Source organism: Anas platyrhynchos, chromosome 1 (assembly GCF_047663525.1).
Source record: "Anas platyrhynchos isolate ZD024472 breed Pekin duck chromosome 1, IASCAAS_PekinDuck_T2T, whole genome shotgun sequence".
NCBI classification, from domain to species: domain Eukaryota; kingdom Metazoa; phylum Chordata; class Aves; order Anseriformes; family Anatidae; genus Anas; species Anas platyrhynchos.
The window spans coordinates 124132748-124149542 of record NC_092587.1 but is presented as its reverse complement, the minus strand read 5'-3'; the positions used below and the strand labels follow the sequence as shown (position 1 = coordinate 124149542).

Genomic DNA, 16795 nt, shown 5'->3' with positions numbered 1-16795 from the left:
TTTATAATGAATTGTACACATAGATGAACATTTCCATTAAGACCCAATTAATATGCCAAAAAGTAATTGCAGGTAGATATTCCAAACATACTGAAACTAATCGGTTTAAGAAATTCAATCATTTACAACATTATGTTTAAGAAAAAAAAAGCAGCATATACAGACCTTCCAGTAGTCAGATTGTAAACTGTAGTACCTCTGGTATGCAGATAATGCTGTAGAAAAGAAAAATAAGTATTGAATTTGTTTTGTTGCCTTTTTTTTTTTTTTTTGAAGAAAAAGATAGAAAACCTTAAGAGTCAGAATACACAACATTAAAATGATAAATGGTTTAATAAAAGTAACATTGCCACAGTAAGTACCCTGTTGTGGGTAATGCATTCCTTGAGATTATAATTTTGTTTTATGAGATGTCAACCCCAAAGTGTATTTATTATTAATCATACAAATGTAAATCAAGTAATATTTTAAAGAATCCTGTAACAAAAGGAATCATTTGAAATTTTGGGATTTTCTTCCTGGACAAAGCTGCTCTAAGATTTAAAAATTTAATCATGTAGCTCATTTACCATGCTCCCTGATGTCCTGTAATTTCTAAAGAACTAGTACAGAGGGACATACAAAGAGAAATCAATTTCACATGCCCTTTCATTCAGTAGCTGGAGAAACAAAAGCAAGTAAAAAAAAAAGCTTACATTTTATTCAACATCTACTAAGACAGACTAAGCTGAAAACCAGCTCTAGAACAGCTGTTTTGAAGAATACTAGTACTACATAGCAATGCGCTTCTCAAATAGCCATTCCTACCTTCTTTCTGACTAAAAATTCTTGTTGATACATCTTGCCCTTTGGCTAACAGGCATATGGCAACATCAGACTAGAATGCAAACAGGCCTTATGTTCTTGTACGATCACTGCACTAGGCACCATCAAAAATGGACTACTTTAAATGATGATTCACTGCAGTTACAGTTTCATTTTTCTACTATTTGCTTGGTAAGATTTGAGAATGGTTTCTACATAGCATGCATTTTCCAAACAACAAAAGACAACAACCTCTGCTTTGAAAAATTACAGTCACTAAACAGATTAAGACAGCAAGAACTGTATGTACTTGCTGTGCAGGTTCATTTCCTGAAGGTATCACGGATGAACTATGTCCTGAAATTTTATCATCCTTCAATGCCTGTCCTGCAAGCTCATGTCCATAAGTTGGAAGTATAAAGGCTTAAGCAAAATAAGAAAATATATTTAATGACAAGACACACAGAGGATACACCCAGACCTCCTTCATCTCCTGTAGTTACATTCTGTACCCTAGTGATCTTCAATCTTTTTTAATTACTGCAACCCTATATATTTTTGATTGCATTTACAAAATTCTGCCTGTGGGTAGAAACAAACAGGCTAATAAAGATGCTGATCGTTTAGGGTAACCCCTACACCATCACATTTGGAGCAGGAGTATGTTTGCCATTTTATTGTTTTTACCCAAATCCTCCAATATAAAGCAAATGCTGTTTTCTCCTGGTATGTTTTTCCTTCCCAACACAGCTGACTACCAAAACTCTGGGACCTTGCAGCTCTTTTGCGGATCTTCTTGAGTGTTGATCAGTATCGTTGCTCAAATCCATTGATTTGGGTTGGATACAGGAACAGAGATGGCCTGTTCTTTCTAACTAGTTTGGAGTTTTTCTGCCTCTAACAATCCCCCAGCAGGATACTCCCATGTGCTTTCCACAGGGGACCAAACACCCCCAGTGGTGCTGCTCCTGCCCTCCTCATGCTCCACGTTGCTCCACTCAGGACAGCACGGATCTGACCCACAGCAACCTGCACCCACCTCTGCACTTACCCATCTTTGGACACCCCCTGCCACTGTTTTTACACACCTAGTTGGTATGAACCATGCCTATATTGTGCCTCTCAAACCAGAACTCCCTGAAAAGCCAGCTTCTAGTGCTGGTGCTCTAAAACGGGATTCATTTGGATGCCCAGGGTAGGAAAAAAAATAGGAGAATATTCACGATTGTTACCAACATGCCAAAAGCATGAATGCTTACATGCAATTTAGCTGAATAAAACCATTTAAAAATTGACACCATCAGGCTAAGCCTTTCAGAACTTAGGAATACAACTCCCTCCCTGCATCAGTACAAACTGAAGTATAGGACCACAGCCCAAACATAAGATTAAGAACGTTAAGAGTAACCATGTTTCACTCACATTCTGTAACTAAGCTGGGCACTATATGCTCACAGTAACAGAAAACCGCCTCCTCCCAGGTTCACCTTTTCCTGGGTATCATTAATAATTTTATGACAGAAAAGTGTAATTAGCTTTTGAACACGGGGATGATTTTGCTTTCCCAAACAGGAAAACACATACGAACAATAAAACACTTTCGTAATACACCACACCAACATGAAAGGAAAAAAAAAGTCTTAATTTAAGCAATAACTACCCAAATTTTAAAGGTTAAAGCATATTTCAAATAATTAAGTCAACAGCACCGTACAACGCAAGACTTAGGAAAATAAGAAATTCTTACAACCCATTTTTTAAAAAAACTAACTATTGTAGTAATTTATACAGGGAATATGGATAAAACAATGGGATGAAAAGAACACTAAATACAATGCTAAAGAAACAACAGAAGACCAGTGGAAAAAAAAAAGCCTTACTGACAGTCAACAACCAAACCCACTCTTTATGCAAGTGCAGCAAAAAGATGTATAGCTCCAGTTTTATTCTTGCTCCTAACTCTGGACAGTCAGAGGATTTGCAGCCCTGATCCCCAGCCAGAGGCACAGGAACAGAGCTAAACAGCACTGAAAAATGGGAGAGGTCAAACAAAGGTATGCGCTGTGTTCAGACCTGACTGACAAAGCATGCACTTATCAGTGGAAGAGAGAAATTAGGAGGCACAGGACGCTAGGTTCCACTAATGCTACTGCTTTAAAGCAACTTGCCCAGAAGTACTAGCACTATTTAACACAGGGAAAAAAAATCATAGATTAAAGGAGTTTTTGCTCCATTATATTCTGCTAGTTATCCTTAGAGTCCTGATGTTTGTAAATCAAGTTCTTTTCAACCTCTTGCACACTTCAATAAAATTCAGCAGCTTCTCACAGTAACAATTGAAATCATTGAAATTAGTTCCAACCTCATATGCTACAACTAAAAGCGAGTACTCAGAAATCATGGCCTGATGAAGCACATTTCATATACACACAGTAAGAAGGTAAGACCTTCATTCTAAGAAAGGTCATATTACTCTTACAGAGGAAGAAGTAACACATTACAGCTCTCCTCTAGAGTGTCTGAAGTGCCCAATCCCACTTCTGGGTTCAGAAACCTGTTCCAGGGATCCATCCTAAAAGCTGGGACAGGGGAGGGTCAGGCTGGGGGTTAGGGAAAGGCTCTGCACCCAGGGGGTGGTCAGACATTGGGACAGGCTCCCCAGGGCAGTGGTCACGGCACCAAGCCTGATAGAGTTCAAGAAGCATTTGGACAATGCTCTTAGACACAGGGGCTGATTTTGGGGGTGGTCCTGTGCAGAGCCCGGAGTTGGATGTGATGATCCTTGTGGGTCCCTTCCAACTCAATATATTCTGTGATTCTTCCCTCTGTTTCTCACTTCCCAGGTCTTCATGAACCATGACATACTGGTAGCTAGTCAAATCTCCAATTGCAGTCCTTTCTTTCTAGGGTAACAGCATTCTGCTGCTACCAGCCACTGCACTTAACTTCTTGAAGACAAAATACTACAGTTCTCAGTGTTGTGCTGAAAATGTTGCCAACAGCAAATCACAGAGGGATCCATTAGGCCTGCAGTATCCCTTTCCTTCTTAAAAAAAGCTAGACACCTAGAAGCTGTTGTTCGTGCACAATTTCAGTATTTAACAAGTGCTAAAGTTCCAGATGTGAAAGTTTATTTCAGCCCTGGTCACAACTACATTAACATCTGCTCCGCAAGAACACAAGCTCTGCTGCAAACGATGGACAGAAAAACTGGGGGGAAAAAAAAGGATTCAACAATTTTCTTTGTTTTTTCGTTTCTGCCAGAACCCACATGAAAGATCCCTAATCAAGCATACTCCTAACAAGAATCTTGCACATAAGTCATGCTAGAAACCAAATTATGAAAGGAAAGTTTCCGAAAAGCCACACAGCTTACTAATTTTAAAACAAGCAACTTCTCCTCTAAATAAAGTTTTTAACTATAGGAGGTGAGTGCAAACTTCTCATATTACAAAACTTACTATAGAATAAGGAAAAGGGGGGGAAAAGTGAATCTGCTGAGCAAAATGAATAAATGATAAATAAATAAATCCCCTTCTGAAACCTGACCTCTGCTGAGCAAAACAAATAAGTAAATATAAGGGTAAGATAATTTTTGACGGGAGAAAAAATGTTCTATGAATCACTGTTCTTTTTAAACATTAGAGTCAACTCACATTTTTTAAATTAAAGTGAAGGACATTTTAACTGAAAAGGGATAATTTTTTAAATAAGCCCATAATCTAAAGGCTTCCCAGGAAAAAAATAAAAAATTCTCATTTAAAACATAGAGATAATAAGACGGACAAATCAGATCTTTAAATATTAGAGATCTCTAAATAAAACTGGCTTTGCAAGTAGTAAGATTTTCACAAATAATGTGAACTTTAAGAATACTAGGAATACAGGGAAAATTTTGAAAGGAATCCAAATGTACTGGAACAGAAAAGTTAAATTAAGCATCTAAGAACTTCTGCAACATGCCACTTACAACGAGCCTTAAAAATCCATTAAAACTAATCTAGGGCTACAAAACACCAAAACGAAATGAATACTTTGAAATCACTCTTAAGCACAGCAGAATTCAGCAGACAATCTTCTGATTAGGAGCTTATTATTAAGTTTTTCAAATCCAGAAGTTCACCACTGAAATTCTTAAACCTCTGGAACTGCCGGAGTTTAAACATACAGAAACTTCTTTTTTCACAGCATGCAAAACCCGTGTTCGTTCTTCATTCTCAACTCCATTCATAACATCACCTTTTCAACCACAGAAAATTTTCTTAAACACAAAACTGAGAAATCATATTCAGACATCTAAAACAATACCCGGACAAGTGTCTCAATAATTCCTACAAAAGTGGTTCCTGGTAGCCTACCTCCATCCTTTTGCCTAGTACTTCATTACTTATCAAATCAAGCTAGCACTGTTTCAATCAACTTTACTCTCCAAAACCTAGCAATTTTACATTACTTGCCTGTCAGATGATCCTTATGCCTAGGTTCTGGAAAATCCTGCAGCATACTGAGTGGCAGACACAGCATTTGCCATTCCACCCTGAATAAGGGGCTTGTTTGCCCCACCGGTATATGTAGGTTTTCAGAGCAATCAGAATCACCTATATGGCTTGACGCAAATAAAACAGTGTTTGGCTAAAATAGTTCTGAAAACAAAAGCATTATCTTTCTGCTGAAAGAATTAAAATGACACTGGACAGCAAGAAATCTCCTAAGCTACTCCACAATCTTACCTGCCTCTGCCACCAAATGTAGCACTGGCCCTCCGTAAGTCTAAACAGCCACCCTCCACTGGCTCCCTCTTATTAAAAGACTTTCACAGCCACCCAGAGCCACCCGTTTGCAGCATCTACAGATACACACAGACAGAATGATACAGCCTTTTCTGATTCTCTCCCCAAGACTTGGCTTCTTCTCTTACTATGACTAGGGTCAATGGACATCTCACCATCATGCCAGGGATGATACCTGATGATGGTGATACCTTCCTGATTTGCTCCTGTTTAATTCCTTGATTTCACACAGAGGAAACAAAATACATTTTATACAATTACCATGTATGTGGTTTCAGATATATATTTTTTTTTATCTCCTTAACTGCATAAGAGAATGGTAAAGCTTCACAAATTACGAAATTGCATCAGTAAAGCAAGATGAAAATGGGGATCAAGAACTGCCTGAATGACATCCTTCTACTTGTTATTTCTAGCACATCCAATCACAAATCACAGTCACCAAAGAACATCTTTTATTGCCTACTCTGATGATACCTGAAAATTTAAGAGGCCTTTGAAAGTGATACTAACATGGAACTCTGAGTATTTTGGTGCCAAAGTAAGGGTAAAGTGAACTAGATACTGACACCATCTAGTGGCACCTTGCAAGGCTAAATGTGACCACCATGTATTTTTGGCTTGCTAAACTTCAAAAAGTTACAGGCAAGCTTGAAGTTGATGACATACACCTGAGAAGAGAACCTGAACAACCCAAAGCTCCATAGTCTTCAGTGAAAAATGGCCTTAAATACATTTTTCTCGTTGTTAATTTTTAAACAAGCAAAGAACAATTCCTAGTGCTCATCTAGTGTGAAAATAAATGGTAACAGAAAATTAGCTGAAGAACAGCACAAGAAAAGCAAAGAGAAGGTATATATATTGTTTTAAATCTGACAACTCGTTCACGAAAAATAAATGTTCATTAAACACCTGGGAGCCATTTGCAGGTTCTGGAAACAGCTGATTACATTGTGCAAGGATTTCTCCACAATAGTGCTTTAACCCAGCAATGTGAATGCTGCTGGGCCCCAGAATTAAGAACATCAAAAGTTGAGGAAATTCCAAGGTTGAGTCAATGATTTTAAAAAAGAAAAAAAAAAAAAGGTGTGGAAGTTAGAGCAGCAAAACACGGCTCAGGTCTTTTGTTCTAAGGCCTCAGGGAAGAGGTTGTTCCCAGCTTCCTCTAGAGATTTGTGCTTAAAGTACCAAAAAGATGTGATCAAAGAAGCCTAAAGCATGTCTTCCTTTTTAACACAGAATGAACATGAACATACAAAGGCAACTCAATCATACATTTACAGAAGAAAAAAATAGAAAGTCCTCTCAGTAATGTTATTAACAAATGCGCATCCCTATGTGGAAATATAATGCAGTGGCATGCTGGTGGGAAACCCGACGTCCCATGATCTTACTCAGCTATTCACACAGGAGACTAAGTGCTAAATGTGCAAGACAAACGAGTTACTTATGACAAAGTTTGCTATTACACAAATCTTTTAGATAATGAACGGCATCCAGTTTAGCATATGTTTACTGGGAAAAAAAAGATCTTTAAAAATTGAGAATGTCAGTGAAGGAACACAATAGAACCACAGGTAGCTCAAAATCCTTCAAAGAACATATTCCACAAAATGGTTTTTGACAAATAAGCATTAAAACATTTCCCAAAATGAAAAAAAACTCAGTCAAAAACATGGAAACATGGTCCAGTTATATTCTTTAATAAGAATCCTCTACTGCTAATAAAAAACACCACCACATTCACAAAACAGAAACCAAATTTATAAAGAGCACTGTTGTCTTGTAAGCTTAGGAGAATATTCTTACTACTTTCTACAGGAATTTCATGTGACAGTTTCAATTGCCTGAAATTCAACAACACCATCCTGAAGATGATATAAACAGCTCTAAATAGAAGCAACCCAATTTCAGGCAATTATTAACAATTACAAGCAACAAAAGAAAAAAAAAATCACAAATATAATCTCAATTTGAAACACAGCCACCTCTCCCTCAGCTCATTCAGCTGCTCGCCTACTTAAACTCCATTCCAGTTCTTCCAGGACTCATCGGTAAAAGCCAGCCCAGCAGCAAGGCAGCAGCAATCTGCACAATCCTATCTATGCTGGGAACTTCTCTCTCACGTTTATAAGATCATGCCTACTACTCGATTACCTCTGAACTCAGCACACTGAAATGGTTTCCACTGACAGTACTTTCCTTTAAAGTTCTGATAGCTTAAAACATTAACTACTATAGAAAAAATACAAATAAAAAATAATAATAATAAAAACACTACAAAGCTTGAATTGTAAGCGTAGAGGAAAACATGCACATTGTTGAAATTGGGATTTATTCTTGCAACCACGCTGCTTTACATAAGAACAGTCGAAGTGTTTAATAAATGAGTGAGGAATATTCTACACATTGGTAAAAATTCCCTTGAACTAAGCAATACTGTCTCAAATTACTTAGAATATTTTACACTAGTGCTTCTGACAACACAGTCACTATCCACAAATAAAATTATTAAAATTACACTGACATAACACATCACGCTTGAGTACAGCAGTAAGAATTATTTCAGTGCAGTATTTATTGCACTTTAGTAACTGCAATTTGAATAATTGCATTTCTTTCCCACTTAACTCATTAATTGCATTATCTACTTCTACTTTCAAGAATTTTATTCAGAGAACAGAAATTCAAGGTGGCCAATAATAAAAGTATGCCTGCACTTATGCAACTGATAACCGTGCTCCAAGTCACAGGCTGGAATACAGTTGATGTATATCACAGAATCACAGAATTTCTAGGTTGGAAGAGACCTCAAGATCATCGAGTCCAACCTCTGACCTAACACTAACAGTCCCCACTAAACCATATCCCTAAGCTCTACATCTAAACGTCTTTTAAAGACTTCCAGGGATGGTGACTCCACCACCTCCCTGGGCAGCCTGTTCCAGTGCCTAACAACCCTTTCAGTAAAGAAGTTCTTTATATGAACCTTCTACAAAATAGATGCAAAGACCCCCAAGGAAAACACAGATGATGTCAGAGCTTGTGAGCTCAGATTTCAACTACAACTAAAACCTCCAAGATCACTGCCTACAGTCTGTATTCCTTATGAAAACCAGAGTCATGGAAAAAGGAAAAGAAAAAAAAAAACATCTCCAAATACTGATGTAACACCACCTTCCTGTAAGACTAATTCTAGTTATAAATAAATAAATAATAAGCAAATAATAAATACATAAATAAAGCCCAGCCCACCCAAGGAATGCAGCTGCCAGCAAAAATGACGGGTATATGCTATAGAGTCTTAACTGGATTCGCAGTGTTGCCTGGGTCCAAAAGCCTACAGAACCTCCTCTGACAAAACCCAAGGCTGAGGTTTCACATTCTGGGGCAATTGCATCACTTCTGCTAGGTAATTTTTCAGTTGGACCAGTTCCCCACACAGCTGCACATTCAGCTGTGCCTGCACAACGCAGAGAGCGGCAGCAAGCGGGTGGGTGATGCTGCTGAAGACATGCCCAGGGAACAATGGGTTTGGAAGCCTCAAACAACTGGTGAACAGTTGTCTAGTTTTAAAAAGAAAAAGAAAAAAAAAAGACATCATATTAGAGTTACAAAAACAGGAAGTTGTCATTGGGAGGAATGAACGTTCTCGTTTTGGTAACACTTGAAGCCAAATCCTGACCCGTGATGACCAGGAAGACAAATGGTGGGCACAGAAAGCACCTTGAAACATGCTCGCTGAACTGAATCCATCTGCCCTGGTTATCACTGTCTGAACATACGAGTCAGTAGCTCACAGTATTTCAAAATCAGCCCAAGGTTGATGCCTTGACTATATCACCTTCTCCTAACGACATCTGAGTGACATTAACAGGACAACTCAATTCCATGGATGTAGAGAAAATCCCTTAGGTAACAACAGCAACTCAAATGCGCTGAGTTTTAGGATAAGTACAAGCTGTAGACCAGCTTCAGGAGTTTTAAATGCTATGAAAAAAACATCTTGATGCTCTAGTCTGACATCAGACATAAGACAGAGAAAGAATGAACAACATCCAGTAACTTCTGATGCAAAATCACAACTTTTTGTTGGAGACTATTTTTTTGTTTTGTTTTTAAATGAAAAAGCATGTTATACCTGAAATTAGGTGGCTACAGTCAATGGAAAACATAATGTACATTGAGAGATTACTACAACATTTAATAGGTTTCAGTTAAAAATGCAAAAACATATGCTAGCTGTACTTAGGCTTCAGTAAGGCATCTGCCACCACCTTATTCTGCATTCCAAGTCAGCCTGCTCCTAACTGATACTCCCTGTGTGCACAGTGCCAGGATAGTGCTTGCCTTGTTACTTCCAGTAATGACATGCAGTAACCTGCCATCAATCTTTCTCGGGGTCCCTCTTTTCCAGAACTAGTCCTAATTCTTATCCAGAAGTGACCCACAGGTCTTTGCTACTACACACGTGAGAAGTTACTGGCAACCTGAAAATACTAATGTGCACAGAATACACCTGAGTGATCCATGTTTGTGAACAAAGTTAACAGAGAGAGACCAAACCAGAACAAAATTTAAACATGAAGCTCTTACCAGATCTCTACCAACCTGGCATTGCTTAAAGTTGACCACTTTTTGTACTTTTGCAGTCAATTAACAATTTAGTTCTACTTAGCACACACTGTACTGCGAACATTTATAAATGAAGAACACTATGACATTTGCCTTTAATAAAGACACACCTTCCTACATTACATGCACAAGTGTATACATTTATTAAAAGTAGTTAATAAAATAACTAACAGGCTTCCAAGGGGAAAAAAGTTGCTTAGCATTAGTCATACTACTCGTGATATTTTATTAATTACATCCTTCATCAACTTCTCCACAGCTTTATCCAAGACTAATTTCAGACTAGACACATTGTAGTTCTGAAGGGCCTGCTGCAGCATTGTACAGTTCTGGAACTTCAAGACTTAAAAATCTGATTAGTCAGGGAGTGCATTCCTGAACTCCCTTTACTTTTCAGATCTCAAGTATTTAAAAAATTAACCATAATTGCCGTTAGCGTGTTTGATAATTAAGAGCAACAGAATTTAAACTTACAGATGGAACAAAGTTATTCGCGCTTTAAATTTAAGATGCAATGAACCAGCACTCTAGTTCTTTCAGACTGAAAAGCTGAAATAGAGAATACTTTTTTTTTTTTTTTGCATCGTGAATAATACTTTTACAGTCATTGGTACTGAATGTCAACAGCTCCTGTGAACAAGAACATGTCCCTCAATGAAATCAAAAAACCTTCACCTTCCCTGAGCCACTGCTGTATTTCCCATCTATCAAAATTCCTTTGATACATCATTTCCTCCACTTCCTCCACTACATCATTTGTTTGAATATACCACCTTTTTTTCCTTAATCCAAGTATTTCACTACTAACAAAGTTTTCTCACTTTCTGAGACTTCATGATTTAGATGTGACTTTAAAGCAGCATCTAAGAAAATACCAATATGTTAATACAAGTTTTTATGTCTAAATGTTTCTTATGCTCATGCTTGTGTATAGTTCTGCCTAATTGGTATATCCAATAAGCCATTCCGCAGTCACGTCGTGCAGAGTTGTATTAGGCTGATCAGAAACAACAGTATAAGTTATTTGCAGAGGGAGTGGCAGAATTTTCTTATGTAATTTTTTAAAAGTTTAAAATGCATGAAATGAGACCACTCTTCAGGAAACTCTATAGGCAGCATGCCACAACGCTCCCTTCAGGTTTTGCCATGCCTGCGGAATCTGAAACATCCATGGTTATGTTACATTACACCCACTAGACAGGGCATAGTAGGTACAAGCTGTGGGTATGAAGGGCTCCCCCATGTACTCAGTAGAAAAAGGTGGACAGTAATGATTACACAAAGCTTTCTAAATTTACATACTGGAAATTCCTCCCTAGCAGTAACAAATCGAAACATCTGTCACCTAAAAAAGACAAGATAGGCTTCCAGGAACCCTAACTCGCACAGTTTTACAGTAGACACAGACTTTTGGCTCATCTAAACACTCCACAACCACTGGAAGGAGTCAGCTATCAGACACAGGCTGACAATGAGCACGCAATCAATGGGCAACAGGACAAGCTAAAGATGTAGCCCCACGCCTCAGGCAGCAACACAGCAGGGTACCTTTCGAATCAACACCTCTACCAAAAAAGCAGTCTACTGACCCATATACAGCAAAGCACAAATGTACATTAAGTTATGTTCAGGGGCTGAAATGATGGCAAAAAGCTTTTAATAATTTAAAAGCCTGAAGAAACAGACCTAAAATAATAACATCTCCCTCCAGACAACCCACACACCCATTCTCCCACTCCGTGTTTAAAACAGACCTTGAAAACACATCAAGTGCTGGTTTTTGCTTTTAAATTAGCATTTTCAGCCTACTCTTACCCGTTGAGATTGTGGACAAACATGAAGGCCAAATGCAAGGCCAATTTAGGACAGGTGCTCACTCTACACACCTGTCTTTACAGCACTGTTAGCTTCTGCAGTTCCCATCTTTCCCACCCCAAAAAAGAATCCTTCATGGGTACGAATTCAACAGTTTGTAGTCATATAGTGACCCAGAAAAATAAAGCAAGTAGCATGGTATATAAAACTAGATAAACTTCATATTCTCACCTGAATCAGCAGCATATTATGCTTTTGGTGGTGGTGTTTTTGTTTTTGTTTTGTTTTGTTTTTCCCAATTAAAATTCAGTTTTTAAAAAAGCTCAAGAAGTTAGAATACAACTGTGCTTTCATAAAGACATCATCAGTCTTATTCTGTTATGGGCTTTGAAATATAATACAAGCCAAGAATGTAGTGAGTTATCCGAATGTTTTTGATTCTATTTTATCACCTACATCAAATGACAATCCCCCAAAGATATTTACCAGAAATACAAAAAAATAAAAAGCACTTACCTTTTGGATAATCTTCCAATAAGAGGTTGAAGTGACCTAACTGACAAAAGAAATCAGACTCGACCTTTCCTTCAGCTTTCAAAATTAGCGATTCATAGCAGCGAACAGCCTGGGAAAAAGAAATACAAGGGTTTCAAAATACTGTATTTAACTAAAGCAAATAATACATTTTCTGAGAAGTAACAGAATTGTTGCTCTCCAATGGAAGAAGTCTACACCCTAAATATCTTATAGTTAGCATTACTGCTTGAAGAAGAAATGAAATATTACAACAGTTTTTTGAAGTTCATGATTCTAGTACAAACTGATAGTAAATGAGTAAGTGAAGTTTTCTCCGTTTTATCTGTTGACTCCAGAAATATTTGATTTCCCAAACACAAAACAAAATGATAATTATTTAAAAACAAAAAAATAAATGTTATTTCATTCATTTTTTTCCAATCTGCAAGAAAGAATCCCCTCTAAACTATTTTATTCCCATTGTGTTTTTCTTCTGAAGGATTCACATTTCATTATACCAATCATGCCATTAGTTTTTACTAAGCTGCCACACAGCTTCACAGCTGAAGCTGAATACAGCACCTCAACATACTTGGGCAATTCACATAGCTTAGCATGTATTTCCCAAATACCTAACTCTTCGCATACCTCTGTCATGTCACAAAGTGTACTCTGTACTACCCTCCACTTACTGCACACTCACTGTAGACTGAGCTCAAGTTAGAAACCTGAACTCAAATAACTTTACTTTGAGAGAACTTGCCCTAGAAGGTTGTAAGCAGCACACACAACTGAAGCATATTCAGTGCTTTTTTAATACACCGATGAACTAGTGTCTTCTATTCATCACAACAGTCACAATCTTTAACCTCATGACCCTACTGACAGGCTGGGGAAAAAAAAAAAAAAAATCCCAACTTTTTGAACTTCCAGATTATTGATTTTCAACATCCCAGCCATTAAAGTGAAGTAGTTGGACAAACTTAAACAGGAGGGAGAGTCCTTTGAGCTGGCAGAAGACTTCACTGCTCTCAAAAGCTTGTTGGAATTCCAGTGAATTCCAACTCCAGCTGGCTAGTCCCTGGTTTCCAACAACTCATGGTTTGACTATATTTCAAATTTGGTTGCAATTACCAACTGCTTGAATGCAATTTATTACAGAAACCTTAATATTTAGTCTAAAATGACAATTTGTTAAGTCGTTTAATTAAAACCGTAAATAATGGGGGGGGACATGTCAATCTATCCTGTAGTATTTCAATTTCTACAATAGTCAGTTTGGCCGTATTTGTGATTTACTTTATGCACGCTTATATTAATGCTCAAAATGAGAAATACCATCAAAACATAAGGCAATATTATGGAACAGTTCAAAAACACCAGTGGAGAATACAAATCACTGATCTGTATTTTAATGTGTTGTTTTTACCTTGCTATGCCAGTTTTAACATTGTTTTTCCAAAGTGAAAGCTATGAGATAGGTCTCACTGCACTCAATGGACAAATAGCCACCTAAGTGACTGGATGAGTGGTTCTTGGTCGTAGCCTTCTTTTACGTCTGTTTTCAAAAACAGAAGTTCTGGCTGATAAAGACAAAGCTATGCTGCTGCAGAACTGCAGCAAAATGGAAGACATCTATATTAAATTTATTAGGCGTGTGTATGGTATGGAAACAACATGATAAATTCATTTAAATTACATATTTCAAACTGTAGGTATTTGGCCATATTCTCAAGACATTAAATTGAGAAATGCAGATGCCTTTATAAATATATATACATATATATATATAAATATAAAATTGGTGCAGAATTTTTCATTAAGGCTGCAAGTTTTGACTCACCAAACTACATTGAAAAGACAGATTTTGCTGACAGTTAATCAAAGCTACTACTCCTTTAATTTCATTCCCACCCCCTATAAATACTTCTCCAAGTCAGCCAACTCGCAATCTAAAGAAAATTAACCCTGGAATCAGAACCAAAGCATACAAGCTTAAAGTGAATTTCTTAAAATTGTTGTGTGTGTTTGAGCCAACTCTCAGCATTCAGGCTAATCCACTGAAAGCACTGCCATCTGTAAATGTTTTAGTGCATTATCTTGCTTTTTGTGACTTGATTCCTCTCCCACCTTTTGGTGTCATCTCTGGATTTGTACAAACCTAACATAATCCTTGCTGGTGCCTCTAACGTTACCGTCATGGACAGAATTTGCAGATAGGCCTCCCATTTTCTGATGAAACCCTGTACCTGCTGGAGCTGAAGAGAATGCTCACACTACAACATTTTTTGAAATTGTCTTCTACAATTCAGTCACTGCTCAGAGCACAGAGAAGCTGCCACCACAACTGGCAGCTTGAACGATTTGTTGGAGAGGAATCTTGGGGGTATTTTATTTCTTTAACTAGACAGCTACAGGTATTTAAGGGGAACTTAACTTAATGAACAAATATAACAGCATTTTTCCATACAGCATCTTCAAGGAAGTTACAAATCATATGCACTTAGGCAGCTAGGCATCCAGGGATCCTGAACATTCCCCCATCCCTTTTTAAGTAAATCCTCATTAAAAGATGCTTCTGTAGTCCCATACAAAGCAGGGACACAACGAGCTGCATCCAAGTCTTTCCCAGAACTCTGACCAACTCTCAGCAAGGCACATTTTCCCTTTGTCTTTGAACACACTCTGAGGACCCAGCTAACCCATCCTACAAACGCTGCTGCCAGCAGCAGGCAAGGCTTGGCCACGACAGCTGCACACCAGAACTTCCCCTTCAGTACCAGCTAACTGCTGGAGCAATCCAGGCGTGCCATCCACTGATCTCCAACCGAGAAGGAGTGCTGTCAGGAAAGCACTTACACTTGAGCACACTCCTTTTTGGGCCAGTTATTTCACGTGACTTAACCGTCTTCTAGCACTTTCTAACCCAATGAAACAGAAACCAAAAGCAAGAGCACTCCTTGCTTTACACCTCTTCCTACCAGCCAAAGGCGGATCCACCTAGACACGCTGATCTGGCCAACTTCACTTTGGGTTGAGAAACTTTCTTCCCCAACAAACCCTTCCATTAAAATCTTTAGAAAGGAACAGGTATTTTGCTGCAGAGGTTAAGAGATGGCTGCTGTTGGCTGCATGACAGATGCAAAGTGTTTTGAAGAGGGAGGTCACCGCTACCTGTGCCTGCGATCGGAAGGTCTCACCTCACTAGGTCTGGATCTGCAAAGGCCATCTTTGACACCACTTGTACAAGCGATTTAAAACGTCCTGATGCACCAAGAACTCTAAGAAAGCTACAAATGAAACAACTAAAACCAAAACTCAGATGTCTAAGTACTGTAATAAACACACACCATGCAGGGAAATAAGTATACCCAATGGAGCTTGAGAATTGCTAGCATTGACAAATTAACAAGGAGGAGAAAGACCCTGAAATGGACAGGAAGATTGCTACGCAGCATCGTCCACTTCCTTCCCTTTGTTCAAGGCTGCATGAAGATAAAAGGGAAACCTGAAGAATTTAAAAACTTGGCAAAACCATCACCAGCAGCTGCCTCGCAGCATGGCAACTGGAGCAGAAGCAGGAAACGAATGCAGGAATGGCTTCAGGAAAAGAAGCTACTGCTTATGAGATAAAAAATAAATACAAGTACGATAATACCCATGTCGCCTGCCACCTGCTTGATTAAAAGCAAACTTAAGTAACACACCACTGCCAACACTTCTAATAAGATAGTTACAAAATGCTTCTTATGGCTTCAGAGCCAGTTCCGGGGGAAATTCTGATCTGGCAAATTCAACGATCAATTCCAAATCCAAATTTAAATACAACACAGTGAAAGAGAAACAAAACAAATTATTTTTATGTATTTATCAACTAGGAAAAAGCTCACAAAACATTCCTGTGTGTTTATAATAGAGAAAAAAATCACTATCATTTAAAAAAAAAACACAAACTACCAAACCCCTGTGTGTTCACTATCTATCTATTAGTACTACCAGAAAGATGTTGGAACAGTTTTTCCCTCTTTTGCAAGAACTTTTCATTAAGTTTCTGTGGAGTACTAAACTAAATATGCTACTTCCCCCCCCATGCCCTTTTCCATAGGACAAAAAAAAAAAAAAAAAAAAAAAGCTTATTTTGGCTATTAAGACCATGATTTCTTTTCATGAAGAAAGACTGCAGAGTTGGGAATACACTATAAGGAAAAAAAAATCCAATGGATAAAAACAGAATT

General features: G+C 38.0%; 1 protein-coding gene across 21 annotated transcripts in view; it reads right to left on the bottom strand.

Annotated features, from left to right (window-relative positions):
- Positions 1–16795, bottom strand: part of KDM6A (lysine demethylase 6A) — a 152342-nt gene that overhangs the window by 106684 nt on the left and 28863 nt on the right. For all 21 annotated transcript variants that reach the window (XR_011804999.1, XM_072028009.1, XM_072028018.1 and 18 more), the window contains exons 3-4: positions 12561–12669; positions 166–215 (exon numbers count right to left, since the gene is read on the bottom strand). Coding sequence is in view for 20 of the 21 variants with exons in the window: in XM_072028009.1 (XP_071884110.1) it covers positions 166–215; positions 12561–12669 (159 nt within the window). In the remaining variant the exon portion in view is untranslated. The remainder of the gene's footprint in view (positions 1–165; positions 216–12560; positions 12670–16795) is intronic.